Source organism: Lagopus muta, chromosome 19 (assembly GCF_023343835.1).
Source record: "Lagopus muta isolate bLagMut1 chromosome 19, bLagMut1 primary, whole genome shotgun sequence".
Classification (NCBI taxonomy): Eukaryota; Metazoa; Chordata; class Aves; order Galliformes; family Phasianidae; genus Lagopus; species Lagopus muta.
In genome coordinates this window covers 4,650,144-4,665,044 of record NC_064451.1, presented here as the reverse complement: position 1 = coordinate 4,665,044, position 14,901 = coordinate 4,650,144, and the positions used below count along the sequence as shown (strand labels likewise).

The 14,901-nt window shown below is 47.5% G+C and overlaps 2 protein-coding genes across 4 annotated transcripts in view; both read left to right on the top strand.

Annotated features, from left to right (window-relative positions):
* Positions 1 to 8,302, top strand: part of MEGF9 (multiple EGF like domains 9) — a 34,549-nt gene extending 26,247 nt beyond the window's left edge. The window contains exons 5-7 of the mRNA XM_048966471.1: positions 1,873 to 2,007; positions 2,498 to 2,770; positions 6,808 to 8,302. Of these exons, the coding sequence (XP_048822428.1) occupies positions 1,873 to 2,007; positions 2,498 to 2,770; positions 6,808 to 7,262 (863 nt within the window). The 3' untranslated portion in view covers positions 7,263 to 8,302. The remainder of the gene's footprint in view (positions 1 to 1,872; positions 2,008 to 2,497; positions 2,771 to 6,807) is intronic.
* A 6,108-nt stretch (positions 8,303 to 14,410) lies between these two features.
* The window catches only part of CDK5RAP2 (CDK5 regulatory subunit associated protein 2), a 72,750-nt gene continuing 72,259 nt past the window's right edge, over positions 14,411 to 14,901 (top strand). For 2 of the 3 annotated variants that reach the window (XM_048965809.1, XM_048965808.1), the window contains exon 1: positions 14,412 to 14,812. In XM_048965809.1, coding sequence (XP_048821766.1) covers positions 14,760 to 14,812 — 53 coding nt within the window. In that variant the 5' untranslated portion in view covers positions 14,412 to 14,759. Of the gene's footprint in view, positions 14,813 to 14,901 lie in introns of all 3 variants that reach the window. The other variant, XM_048965807.1, reaches the window with a different exon arrangement.

The following is a 14,901-nucleotide window of genomic DNA, read 5'->3' as shown; positions in this document are numbered from 1 at the left end:
GTCTTTGTCAAATTTTCAAGGCTTTTTTCCGCACTAATGCTGTCCTTTGGGCTCCCCCTGCCGGCTCCTCACAGCCTGTCTCAGCTCAGCTCTGCCCGGGAGGAATATTTAGAATTACTGGGCTGGAAATTGGGCAGCCAGAAGTCCCCACGTGGCCTCGCTTCCTCCGCTGTGACCCTCATGCACGGTGTTGGGGCTGTGCGGCTTCAGTTGTATCCAGCTGGGGTACAGCCAGCCCTGAGCCGTCCCCAGGGTGTTATCAGGGTGGGAAGAGCTATTAATTATTAAGGCTTTCCAACATTGATACTCGATTGCTGTGCACGGCTGAGCAACCTGCTGACTCATTGGAAGTGCAGCCATTTCACAGGGCAGATAAATGCTGGTAATTTCCACAGGCAGGAAAGACACTGGGCTTGAAATGACCACAGCTGTACAGAGCACGCAGGTGTGAGCCCAGATTTATGCCCCACTGAAGCCTGCAGAGCACAGTTCAAGGCACCCTCGGTGCTGATGGAGCATACTGGCTTTCCAGCAGTGGCTTTGCACAGGGCAGCCTGGCAGAGCAGCTGACTGAGGGCTGCAGCTGTGGGAACAGAAAGCAGGAGGTGATTTCCCCTCTAACTCTGCACCTCTCCCACAAAAGCCACCAGCTCGTGTCTGGCAGGCAGCCGGGAGCAGAGCAAACAGTGTGTGGGAGCTGATGCCGAGCAAGCATCCTGGCTTACCAGGGTGCTGTCAGCACTGCCGTGGGTGAATCAGCCACTTCCCCAATTCAGCAGCTAACCAGGGTTTGCTTTGTCTCCTTGGTGCTGGGCTTGGGATGCTCTGCTGCGAAGTCATCGCTGTGCAAGGAGAGAAGCAGGAGCCATGCGGTGGGCTTGCATGGGAGCCAAACTGCTTCAAAATTAATGAGAAGATCTGCTGTGGTTATGTTAATAGTCAGCATTAAACCAGTTCAGCATATTAGATGTAGTTAGCATCGATAGGAGCAGCGCTGCTGGCGTAGCTTGGGGAACCTCCTGTCAGTGCTCAGAAATGCAGTGGATGTGCAGTGCTAGCTTGGGTTGTTGCAAGGAGGCTGTTGCATTTTTAGAGTCTTGTGCAGGGGATTTAATCAAATAAGCATCCCTCAGGTCACCACCACCTCCAAGAGGAGCCTGCTGAATTACAGGATGTTCCTGTTGATGGATGGCTGTGGTTGATTTTTCTTTCCCTGTTCACAATAATATCAAAATGCAATTTAGAGGGCCATTAGGACATAGCCTCCATGAGACACAGCTTGTCAGTTTTCTGATTCAGGGGCTTCCCCAGGCAGGTCTCCTCTGTCCCCGCAGGAAGGTCACCGATTGCTGCTGGCTTGTGCCCCTGACAAATGTTCCTCCTGTGCTAGGAATGGGGGAAGCTGGATCCACACAGGTGGGATGTAGCTGTTGGCCCCCACAGCAGTGCAGTGGCACTTGTTTATCAGCTCTGTAGTATGGGAACACAAAAAGGAGCAAAGGCATAAACTGGAGGGAAATCCCCTTGCAAAAGTGGGGGTTTAAGTATTGCCATACTGGCTTGCTGTCACAGATACTGCTCCAAACCCCTTCTGTTGGGGAATATTTAATATTGATAGCATGTGTTTACCTGCCTTGACTTTGAGTTACGGGCACCTTTGTTGGGGCTACCTACTTCTTCACATTATCTGAGTGTGTGGAACACTGTCTAAAGGTCATAAGAGTCCAAGGCAAGTCCCAGGATTGTAATTTGGCTGGAGGGTATCCTGAATCACCTGTGAGCTCTGCTAATTGCAAGCACACCACGTGGGTTCATGCTCCAAATGCTCTGCTCCAGTTCTGCTGCCAACTGGCTGCTGTGCTCTTTCCCCAGGCACCTGCCTGCACTGCCAGGACAACACGGAGGGGAAGCACTGCGAGCTCTGCAGGAGTGGCTTCTACAGGAGCGCCCACAGCTGCCACCGCTGCCCCTGCTCCACTGTGGCATCGACCGGCACCTGCCAGATCCGTAAGGCTCTCCTTTTGGTCTGATTCCTCTTGGTGTGAGCTCTTCTCAATGTGTTTCAGTTAAATTGCTGCTCAGTGTGCAACAGCCATGGGGCCGATGTGTAGCCGCTGGGTCTCCCTGTGCTTGGACCAGGGCATCTTGCTGGGAGCAGTGCCACCAGGTTGCTGCAGATTGCTGGCAGCCTCCATCCAGCTGTTTCCTGAAACTGGCTGCTTGAGATGGAGACATTTGGGAGCAGGCATGTTTGCTTAGCAACCTGCTGAGCGTGCTCTGTGATGCTGGTACGAGGCATCAGAACCCCACAAACCTTTTTATTCTCCCTAGAAACAGAAAATGCTGCAGTTAAATAATTATATTTATAGCTTAAAATTTGAGATTGATTAACAGTCAGTGGCCACTGATGTTTGTCTTAGTTGTTCACAGTCCCACAGAACAAACCCCACAGAGAGGGGCTATGGCACTCACCTCTTCTGCTTTCTGTATTCTGCAGAGCCTGGTGAAGCTGCCCCAACATGTGACAAGTGCAAAGTTGGTTACACTGGCCCCAACTGCAACCAGTGTGCCGACGGCTACTACAACTCCGACAGCATCTGTGTCAGGTGCCACTGCAATGGGAACGTGGACCCCATGCTGTCCCCCAGCATCTGCAAACCAGAGAGTGGCGAGTGCATTGGGTGCCTGTACCACACTGCTGGCTTCCACTGCCATGAGTGTGAGGACGGCTACGTCAGGGACCCTGAGGGAATCAACTGCACCAGGAAAGGTAAAATGTGCTCCTGGGCTCGGGGCTGGAGCCCGCTGTGTGCGTCAGATGTGCATGAGCTGCCTGGAGGCTGGTAATTGCTCATGGGGTGGGTTTGGACTGAGGACGGAGCGGCTTTGAAGTCTTCCAGGGAAAACAATGAACCCCATGCCTCCAAAAGGCTCATCATGGGCCACGGGGAAGACTTCCTTGGGAAGTTTTGTCCTCCACTACCAGAAGCTCAATGCAGCCAATACTGAAACGAGCAGCAGCAATGGATGCGCCTGAGGCACTGCTTGCCCTCAGTGTTCTGCAGATACCTTGAGTTTCCCACACAGGTCAACAGTATGCTGAGAAGAAATCTACTTGCAGTGTATTGAAATGTAGATTTTCAGGCTTCTGTTGCTTGATGTATTTGAGCTCCTAGTGCCCAATGAATTTCCAGGTTGTAGACTCACAGAATGATTTGGGTTGGAAGGGACCTCTAAAGACCATCAGACTCATTCCCCTGCCATGAGCAGGGTTGCCCACCATCAGGCTGCCCAGGGCCCCCGTTTGACCAATCCATTTTAGTGCACTGTTTAGTTCCATGCAAAGAGCATTCATAATAACTTTTGTCACCCCTGATACTGTGCAAATAATGACTCAGAAGTAATCTAGATATTCTTGTTTTGGCTTTGCAAATGGGGAAGCTGAATCTGCCCTGAGAGGTGAGAGCTGGGCTTATGCAGCAAGTGAATGCCAGAACTTAGTGGTACTTGCTCTGGGGTCTCTCATCTATCTTCAGTGTGCATCTGAAGTGCTGCATGTAGAATCCTCAGGTGCAAGTTGGCTCTGGTACTTAGAAAAGCTAGTGCATAGTGAAACAGAGTAAAATCACGGAAGGTAGTTCTTACACTACCAGTTCAGTGGATATCAGGATATCTGCTGAATATATCAGTGGATACCATTGTTCCTCAAGGTGGACCTCCAGCTCCATGCATAGACACAATTCCAGCACTCTTATGTGTCAGGTAAGAGAACCCATTGTGCAGGAAGTGTACGTGGACCCAAATTCATCCCTGTCACCAACAGAGATTTAATCCAGATCTTCCATTAGGAGCTAATGTGGTTTTTACTCCCGTGCTGCTCTCTGGAGGTGCAATCACCGAGCCCTCTGTGCAGGGAGATGATCAATACAAAGAAAGTTGAATGCTCATTAGCTCTAACTTTGCAGATGCAGGGCTGGAAATGACAGTTTTGCATTGGGTCATCCATCATCTCGCTCTGCACAGCTCTGCCATCATACAAACAACTATGTGACCTTGCTCCATTAAAATCCATATGCATGATTTTGCTTGTATACTTGCAGCTTTCACTGCAATTCGTTTTATTTTAAGGACATTGTTGTCAGTTCCTGATGTGGGAGATTTTCTCTGTTCAAAGGGACAGAGATGTGTTCGTCTAGCTTTCCTGTTTCCTTGACACCTGCTTTTTCTCTTTCTGACAGTTTCTTTCACTTGTTTAAAGACTGACTTGCTGAGGTACTGTGCATTAACTAGTTTAGCATGACATTTCCACAAACCACCAGTGTGTTTGAGTGACCTAGTTTGGAGTGGCTTCTGGAGTGAAATCCTCACCAGATCTGCAGATGAAATTGTTGGGCTCTGAGGCTCTCCTGAGCCATCAGAGTTGATAGGACAACACACCTTGCACTCCCTGGATAAGGCTAAAACCAACCTCATCTTTCCACACGGACCATTCATAAACCTTACCAGGTGTGATACTTTAGCAGCAGCTTGGGAGAACAGTCAAGAGTCACATGGGATGACCAAAGTAAAGGGTTTGGATCCCCAGATGGCTGCTGATCCTGATGCAGTGATGAGGTGCAACAGGGAGCAGAAGAAGCCAAAACTGGGGATGCCATCCTGCAGAGCATCCCTGTCTGCCTTAGGTGCTGCAGGCATGGCCCTGGCTCCCTGGAGCTCACTCATGCCACGAGTTAGTGGCAGCTTTGCAGAAGTTGTGGGTGAGCAGAGCAGCTGGATATGACGCTCATGATGAAGCTGCCAAAGCTGCCCATTGACTGAACAGCTGCTGCTCTCAAGGAGCAGGCCTAGGACATCTGGAGGGCTGGCACGGCCTTGCCGAGCAGAAACAAGCACCCTTGTTGTGGCTCAGAAGCTGCAGTCCGCTGTCAGAGCATGGCACTGTTTCCTGTGATGTTGTCATCAGTTCCTGGATATGTTTTCACCCGGGACACCCTTGCCAGCACTTAGCTGGTGCTGACTCACATATAAGGCCCTGAAAAGTCCTGTTTCCTTGCTGGTGAATCAGCCATTGTCTCAGTTCTGTTTTTGCTAATTATAGCTACTGTCCGGATTTGCCAAGAATTAAGTATTGATGAAGGAATTTGGAAAGAATGACTGAATTCCTCATGCCCTTCTGCCAAAGCTGTATCCAGGAATCTCTTGCTCCCGTCATGTTCCTTCCTATTATTACTAGATTCTGCCCATTAACCCATGGAGAAGTGCTTTCTGTCACCCAGCATCCTTATCAACCTAATGCAGCACCTGCAGTGAAAAGAGAAGCTGCTGCAGGGAGGACTCAAAGCAGGAGCCTGAGTTAGGTTCATGCTGCCTCTTCGAGAGGAATTTCTTTCTCAGTCCTGACCTGGGAATTCATCAGCCCGAAGTTAACTCTTGGGAGTCCCCCTGAGGGCCCATGGCTGGAGACAGGCTCAATATGAGCAGCTCCTGTTGCCACTGGAGATGCAACTCTGTGCAAAATGACTCTTTCAGAAGTGGCTCCTCTCCTCAGTCATCATTAGACTCTCCAGGAGAGCTGAATCAATACAGCGCAGCACCATCAGCTGTAATTGCCACAGTTGTTTGTGGGTTTCAGATGAGGTTGTGTTTCTGATAGCAGAAATGGAAAAGGAAGGGAAAAGAGGGTGCAGAGAGTCCTGTGGAACAATGGGTGTTGAGTACATTTTGATTGATTGAGGTTTCAGCTTCTGGAAGGTTCTTACTGCTTTTACTTAAGAGTCTAAAATAGATTCAAAGGTTACTCCTGTGAAGGAAATACTTCATTATAGTCACATTTTAAAAGATACTCAGGTTCTTATGGTGCTTTCTGAGGCTTAACCACTGTGTTTTCTCACCTTGGAGATCTCCAGCGTTCCCTTCAGGCTGCCTCAGCTCTGGGCAGGGAGATAACCCTGCATGGAGGGCAGCTCCTTGGCTGCCTGTGTCTGAGGCTGCTGAGGAGGGTGGTGTTGGAAAGGCCCTCTGCTTGTCCCCGTGGTTTTGTCCTTGGCATGTGAACATGTGCCTGCAGCAGAGACTAAAACAGGATCTGGGCTGGCTTCCCATCTGTTTACAGGCTTCAGGAGAGCATCCAAAGCATTCTTTAGTTGCAGTTCAGCTACCCTCTGCTTTGTGTCAACTCAGGGGTTCGTGAGGTTTGTGTATGACTTCATTTGAAAGCAGAACCGGGATCGTTTTGTCCTTTTACATATCACAGTGTAACTGGATTGGAACCCAGTACTGAGCACTGTGACAGCAGAATACTGATGGGTCAGTTTTCTCTTGATCTTGCACAGGTAAGACAAACATAAATCCTGCCTGTAGTGTTCTGTGTAAGGTGCACAGTGCTATGCCAGCCCCGTTGCTCCAGTGAGGCTCTGCCTTTGTTGGGCCGAAGCACAAATTCTTGCTGTGCCTGCTGGAGTCCCATCTCCATGTGCTAAGCATGAGCTGGACCAGGTGGCTTACTTTCATCATGAGGTCACGTATCTAGCATTGAGTCTTGGTTAGTGCACTTGTGATCTGTCTTTGGGTAGTAAACTCAGCTGTCCATCACTGGATTTTCACAGGATCTCTGCCGTCAGGGAGCACTTAGCACACAGATTTACTTTAAAAATCCCTGGCTATCCTTTTTTGTGAGCTATTTTGCAAAACATCCAGCTTTAGCAGTGTAGATTTGACTGACATAATAACTGTTACATAAGAGTGTGTTTGATGGCAGTTTATCATGTTTCTTTATTGACTGCATCTCTATTGTTTTTTGTTTTGTAGAAGCCACTCTTGGCCCAGAAATAACAGAGTTTATAAGTCCTGCTCCGAACACTAGCAAGGCAACGTCACTCCCAACTGCAGTGACAAACAGTACATTGTCACCAACAACTATACAGACTATATTCCCTTTAAGTTCCTCTGACAATAGTACCTCTGCTTTTGCAGATGTTTCTTGGACTCAGTTTAATATAATTATTTTGACAGTCATCATCATTGTCGTGGTCCTACTAATGGGCTTTGTGGGTGCTGTCTACATGTACCGTGAGTATCAAAACAGAAAACTTAATGCTCCTTTTTGGACCATTGAACTCAAAGAAGACAACATCAGCTTCAGCAGCTACCACGACAGCATCCCCAACGCTGATGTTTCGGGGCTGCTGGAAGATGATGGGAATGAAGTGGCACCGAACGGACAGCTGACGCTGACGACTCCCATGCACAATTTTAAAGCTTAGAAGAGGAAGCAATCCAGCTGTTCCAGAGTTGGCTTCAAGAAGTTACAGGGCTTGTTGAAGGGGTATCAGGATCCGTGCCAAGGCTCCGTGCAGAGGAATTTGCTCTTCAGGTACTCTTAGCTGGGCATGCTGTAGCTTGCAGGTGAACAGGAGGAAGCTGTAGTGCCCGAACGGCAGGTAACGTGGTGAAATGCATTCAGTGTGTTGTTCTCCATAAGGACCCACATAATTCACTGTCGGTACAAGACTCGATTATGCTGATCTTAAAATATCCTTTTCATGTAGAGGTGATGGGGCAGTGAAAGCAATGCCCCATTAATCAGAAGCTACTCTGTTTCCAGCCAACCTAACACTTATGCCTGCATCTTTAGCTTGAAAAGTAGCTTATGGATTAACAGTGGGTTTTCAGGAAACAGACCTTTGTAAAGGCTTTGTATTACTTCCTGATGTGAATTTGCTTGAAAAGGAGGACAAAAAATGGGAAATGATTCTTTATTGTACTACCAAGCAAGTAGAGGAGTGAGTTGCACACTTGAACAAAAGTCACCATTAACAGTTTCCACAAAGCTGGGAAACAGGAAAAAATATCACAAAGATATTGGAGTTAGGGAGGAGAGTAAGCTTTTCCCTTTCTGAGTATTTATACAGGGTGATGATGCTATTAAAACATAGCAATCCACTTTTTCTTTTTTTTTCTAGAAGAGGTTAATGAACTTGTATAGTTTCTGTGCAAGGGAAGACGACAAGACATCTCAGGGTTGCTGTGTACAAATAAAAGCTAGGCTTAATACCCTACCCTGATAGCAATGGTGTGTTCTGTATATAAAATGTAATATATCTTCTTGGAGCTGTATTTGTAATTATTTGTAAAAAAAAAAAAGACAAACAACCAAAAAAGCCAACAGCAAAACCGTGGACCCCTCCCCAACCTCCTCTGTTCCCCAGTCATATTTTATCATCTAGATTTTAATTGTACAGTGATTAGTGGCATTGTTTAAAAAGAAAAAAAAAAGAAAAAAAAAAAAAGAGGTTGTTTAAAATACTGTAAATTAGATGGCAATATTGTCAGAGCTGGGACTCTGGCAAACACCCACTGCTTAAAGCTTTTCTTCTAGTGTGTCATTGAATAACTTTGTTTTTTAGAGAAAATGTGAGTGCTCCCTACTTGCATCTGTCAAATTTCCCTATTCCTTTAAATACAGAGCGAATAGCCAGCGTTGCCACGAGTAAAGCCTGGAGGTGTCCAGCAGGCAGATGTACCTTTTGGTTACTTGTTTTTAAGTCTCTGTACAAGATGCACATACACTGGCTCTCAATGACTGAGCTTTCCTGAAGCTCCTCACGTTTGGGATCTCGGCGCTGTTCCTCCCATTGGACACGGTGATGGCTATGGCTGGGTGCAGCCTGCTGGCTTCTCTTGAAGGATGAAGGCAAAAATTGCCTGGATTTGGGTGGAAATGGCTTTCAGTCACAATACTCGCAGAAACCGATTTGCACTTCTGGCCTTAAAAGCTGAACGTGCACGGGTGCTTTCAGGAAATTCATGTAGCGCAAGGTGGTGGAGGAGAATCAGCTGTCTAGAATTCGACAAGGTTTTATGGGTTCCCCTGAGTTTTCAGTGGGCCTGGCAGACAGAGAGAACAACAAATGGGCAGCACAGCTTGGGGAAGTCGTGCCATGGGGCACCTTGCTGGTAGTGCTGGGCCAGCCCCATGTAAATCAATAGCGTGCTGCTGGATATGCACAGATATTACACCCAACTCACAGGCGACCCGCAAAACAAAGCTGCATCACTGTACGTGTTGGTGCTCTGCAAGCGATTGGTGCTGAGGAGGAATGAAGTACCTGCTAAGGGTCAGCAGGAGCTGGCTGATGCATCCTCAGAGCCGGGCAAAGTAAATATTTCTCAGTGTGAGAAATGGTAGGAAGAATGTGGTGATTATTTATTTGCTGCATGGAGGCTTTTCTTATCTTTGGAGACTTTTGGGGGAGTGGGGAATAGGTGCTCTGAACACAAGCACAAAGATGCCATTTCTGCTTCAAAAGCTTGTTGCTTGATTTAAAGGTGAGGCACAGCAAGGAGGGAGAATAGCCAAGAGGATGGTGAGAAATGGTGAGAAGAGAATGTGGTATTGCATAGAGGAATGTGGAAGAGATCCTGCTGCCTGCTATGGGCCTGAGTGAGGTCCTGTAGTTCTGTAAATTGGGCTGAAGTTCGAGCAATGCTACATTTAGTTATAAAATGGGGGAGGAACGGAGGAGAAAATGTGGATATTTGCTAATCCTTGAGTTATTCTTCCAGCTTTTAAAGAGCAGAGTGGTGACAAATAGAGAATTTCCTAAAAATTGTAATTATTTGACAGTGCTCATTTTGTGATACACTTGCACTTGGTCACTTCATAGGGTGGGGAAAGGTAATTTAGGAACTGTTAGCTTCTGGGACTAATGCTAGCAGGCAAAGTGAAGGATGGGTTGTTCACTCTAATGTTTGCAGAACATTTTAGTAGATGTTATCCTCTTTGCCACAAAACACCTCTTCCCCAGATTTGATAAGACAGTAGGCTACCTTGTAACTGGAATAGGGTTTAATTTTTCTCTGGCTGTAAAAATACCAACCATCTGGTGAACCAGAGCATGAGTTCAGGTGCTCAGCCCTCCCATCCCATACACTGCAAAGGCAGCTGTTTGTATCTGGGTTGCTTCTGGCCTCCAGAACTCTTAAGAGCTTTGTGTTTTAGCCCTGAGTTTGAAAAGATGAGGAGGTCAGGATGCCTTATGCAAAGGAGGGGGATGCAGCCATGGTCTGTGGGGGTTGTACATCTGGACAAAGGGATCTAGATGGCCTCTGCAGTTGTGATGAGAAGAATGGCCGAGGTGGGGCCTGGCTGCCCAGGTTTGGACAGCAGAAGAAAGCACAGAAAGGATGTGGCAGTGGGACAGTGCTTGTCAGATTGCAAGCTGACTCAGCAGGGTGGAGCAGCCATCTGCAGCCAGCCAGAACTTTGGTGCGGAGGAATTATATTTATAAACCCCAGCAAAGAAAGAATAAACAGCTTCATGCTTGACTTTGATCTGAGATTAGGTTCTCCTTGCTGCCTCCGTCAGTCATGCAGTCACCTCCCAGGCACTGTGGAAGGTGAAGCAAGTTACATCTCCAGTCAGCTTGGGTTGGCATCACTTGTGGATGGAGTGTAGAGCCAGAACACCTGTGCCAGGGTATGAAAGGCCACTAGGAACACCAGCCTGCCCTACGTCACAACTTGTCTTGAAGCTTCCCAGATGCTGAGGTTTGCAAATGCCATGGGTAGATTGGCCAGAATGGACTTACAGGGCTGCACTGGGGCCCAACTCAGTGTCTATCAGGAAAAGACAAAGGCATCTAGATGACTTGTAGGGCTGATGCAGCAATACAGATATCCGGAGCTTTCAATTCTAATGGACCATACCACTGTCTGGCTGCAGTGGTGTGACCACTGTGTGGAAAGGCAGTGGTGGGATGGTAAAGTAGCTGGAGAACACAGAAAAGGTACAATGAGGTGAGTAGGGGTGGGAAGCCAGCTGTGCAGGCACGATCCTCGGGGTTGTGAGGCTCTGTGGATCCAGCTGGTCTGGATGGGGTGAGTTCAGTTCCACAAATAACTGAAGGCAAGAGGATATAATGGAGCAGATAAAGGGCAAAAAGCAATGATGTGTCAAAGGCATGGGGCAGCCTGGCTGGCTCACAATTTAGGAGAGTATTTGGTAAGCAAAGTGCAAAAGTATGATTGGGTTAATGTGAGTAGATGATCTTAAATCTTAGGAACCACTGCAGCTAGAAATAACTGCGTGGAGCAGTAGCCCTGGGGAGCTGTCAGGAGATGTCATCCATTGGAATGATAATTCCCTTGGACCAGGCTGAGCAAACTTAGCACACTGGATGTCTTTTTTCGAAAGAGAAGAGGATGTATTCAGCATCCTTCAGGTATCCTGGGCCAGTTAACCACTGCTATACAGTGTCTTATCATAAATGTTAAATGCAATGTAAATGTGGCAGATAATTTGCACAGTCTCCTTTAAGTAATGGATTTAAGATTGTATCCTAAAAATACATTTCTTGTTAAAATGAAGTTTTGAAATGAGCTCCCACAGGATTCTGTTCTTTGTGTGTCAGAGGAATGGATTAAAATCAGAAAAATGTGGGCCTTGTACTTGCTCCCAACTGAAACCCATCAGTCTTACTACACATCCAAATAAGGCGTCTCCTAAGCATATGCTATGCTTACAAATGCATTTCTAGGGAAAAAAAAAAAGTGTATGATTTGAATATATGTCAGAATTTATACAGAAGAATGTTATTTAAAATGAATAAAAATAAATGTATATAATTTGTATCTATGCCACTTGGATTTTTGCATTTGTTTTTTGTTCATTGGAGTTCAGCAGGAGTCTTTGTACAGATAGCAATCAAAGCTGGCTTGAATCCTAAAGGAACGAATCTGATCTCATCCCAGTAATGGCATTTGTTCCAAGAGAATTATTCCTTCATTATACTGCTGTATGTGAGATGAGAACTGTGGCCTAAAAATGTTTTTTAACATCAGATATTCATTAGTCCAGCTGACACTGTGTCAGATAATCCATCTAAAAAATGAGCCCTGTGATCTGTTGTGTCTGCTTATTAACCATCCCAGCTTTCAGCTTTCATTCGTGTGTTTGGTAGCTGGACAGCCAGCCCTTATTTCCCCATCATTTAATGTGATGTTCACATAGACGTATTTTGTCAGAGATCTATGCAGTCATTAAAAATGAAACCTTCAGAGCAAAGAAATTAGAAGAGGATATTGTATCGTATTTTTTCTTTGTGAGCACAATGGGTCTTTCAAAGAAAATTTACGCTTATAACACACTCTGAAATCCACATCTGTGGCATCAGCAGTGTTGGAGATTTTTTTGGCCATGTCTGCAAAAGGGCTTATGATAAACTTGCACTTCTTTCTCACTTGTCAGTATTATCTGTTTGGTGTAAATACAAAATGCTAAAGGCTAGTTCTGCCTTTATGCCTGGAACGTTTTGTCTAACTCTTTGACTCCTATTAAGCAAAGAACCTGAAGAGAGGTGAGCCAGCATCAATTGAGTGAACTTAAGAACTATGTGTTCATTCAAATGCTTAACTGAGCCAGAGCTATAAAAGCAAGGGCCACACTAGTGAAATTCCAGGGAGTTTATTGAGACCTGATTTGCATTAGCAGAACAGTTTGATTCTGCATGACTTAGCTGAGGAGGAATTTTGCTCAGGAGTGAGCAAAACTGAATGCTGAACTAGGTCGCCAGTGCCAAGACTTGAGGACAGCAAGCAACCCAGGTTCAGCTGATGGTGGCATCCATCCTTGTGCCAGCACCGTGCTTCAGCACTGAGCAGCAGGCTGTCACCTTGTTCCCTCAGACTTTGTGGTCAGCATAGAATCATAGAATGGCTCAGGTTGGAAGAGACTTTAAAGATCATCCAGTTCTGACCCTCTGCTGTGGACTGGTTGCCTCCTACCAGATCAGGCTGCCCAGGACCCCATGCAGCTTTGTTTTGAACTCCTCCAGGGATGGGGCATCCCCAATTCTTTGGACAACCTGTTCATAGATCATTCCATTGCACTGTCCATAAGTATGTATTTCTTAAACTCCCTTTAGCACTTTGTTTCTTGTAGCAGTAAGAATCTCAGACTGGCTTCTGAAGTAGGAGAACACCATTCCAGCCTGGCTTGCTGGTACAAGGATTTTCCATAATCTCCCCAAATGTACTGCTAATTAAGATAAGGTTAAATAACATTAAGAAGATTACCAGAAGATTTCAGGCAATACGTTTACCTTCCTTGCCTCTTGCAGTTGCAGATTTTAAAGCTTTGGGCAGTGCAGTAACCCAGGGGAGTTTTCCATCACATCTGCATATGTATTTGTGTACATCTCTGTCCATATGCTGTTGTCCATCAGACAATCATTTCATGAAGTGTTGACAAGGAGGGCCCTTCTGATTTTCTTTCATGAAGGAATATGCTGGGACTCTGCAGACTCACCTTTGTGGCTGATGGATGGTGACTTAATGGCATGCATCAAATACATAATATCCTACTGTAACCTTAACCAACACCACACCGGTATTCTAAGTAAATATTCACTCATTTTATGAAGTGAACACTCATTTCTGCATTGTAAGGATGTGCAGGCACACTGCAGACGGGATGAAGTGATCTTGGTGCCATCTGTAAGACCTGGTTTGCACAGTGAACTTCAGCAGGACAGAAGGTGAGGCCACTGCGAAAGGGGAGCCGGTCACATGAGGTGACAAATGTTTCTGGAAGGCAGTGAGGGAGTTGAAGGGACAGAGCATATCTTAGGACCCTTGGAGCCCAAGTGCAAAACATCAGGCATAGCTTACTGGAAAGGAGATAAGATTAAGAGCTTAGCTGTACCAAGCATGCATTTCCTTGCTGTTAGGAGCACCGACAGCTGCCCCACCTGCACTCATGTGCATCCAGAGAAGAGTGATAGAAGCAGGGATGGGTGGCTCACAACCACCACAGACGCCTGGGGCTGGGACTGGGGCACACCCAGGCTGACAGCATTCACCTGCTCCCAACAGAGAGCACAGCTGCAGGGAGATATGCCGAGCACATAAAGCTAATCATCACAGCCCACAGTCTGTGCCAGCCCCACCGTTGGCCTATTTCCCAGCCAGGTGAGAATTCCCCTGAGGCAGCCTGGCTGGTGACTGAGGGAAACGTGACACACTTGAAAGAGCCGAGGAAACCAAACGCTGTTGCTGATCCCGAGGGGATAGCGGTGTGTGTCCCACCCCACAGACTGTCCTTATGTTACAGTGCCACAAAGAAAAGCCCTTGCTGTCTGGATTTCCCCACTCCCCTGGGCCAGCAGCTGCAGAAATATCCTTTTCTCACTGGGAAAATCCCAGTGCTCTGACTCAAGTCTAGAATGTCACAGGGAGGTACGTCAGTGCCACAGTCTGAAACGCTGAGGTAGGTGTGTGAAGCAAAGCAAGGCCGGCCCTCTGCGTGACTACACTCTGCCCGTGACTGGAACTTTGTCGTCAAACTCAAGTATTTCACTCTCCAAGTCTGACGCTGTGACCTCAGTAAAGACGGCGGCCCGCTATCGCCGCCTCTCTGTCTGCTTTAAAAAGATGGCGGCTCTGTCCGTCGCTGCTTCTTCCCTCACTCAAGATGGCGCCCACCGCTCTCCTCTCGTGCCCAGCTGGCAGTCACCGCCCCGCTCTGCCCTCAACCAACATGGCGCCCGCTCGTCCGCCTTCTGCCAGTACCCACAACAAAGATGGCGCCTCCCCTTTCGTTCCCATTGTGCCCTCCCCCCCCACCCTCCTCCGCGCTGCCTTCAGCGGCTTCATCTCCGTCGACGCAAAGATGGCGGAAGCGGTTGCGGCCGTTTGAATTCCAGCGGAGCCGCCAAAGCTACGCACAAAGGCGCCGGAGCCGTGGCTGGCTGCGGGCGGTATGGATTCTCTACCAGGGGAAGACGTAACGCTGCCGGTGGGCTTCGAGGGCAGGTAGGCGAGCGGTTCTCAGGGTACGCGGAGCTGAGGTAACCGGCCCGGGCTGAGGAACCGGCCCGCCGCCCCCCGTGGTGCGTGTCGGG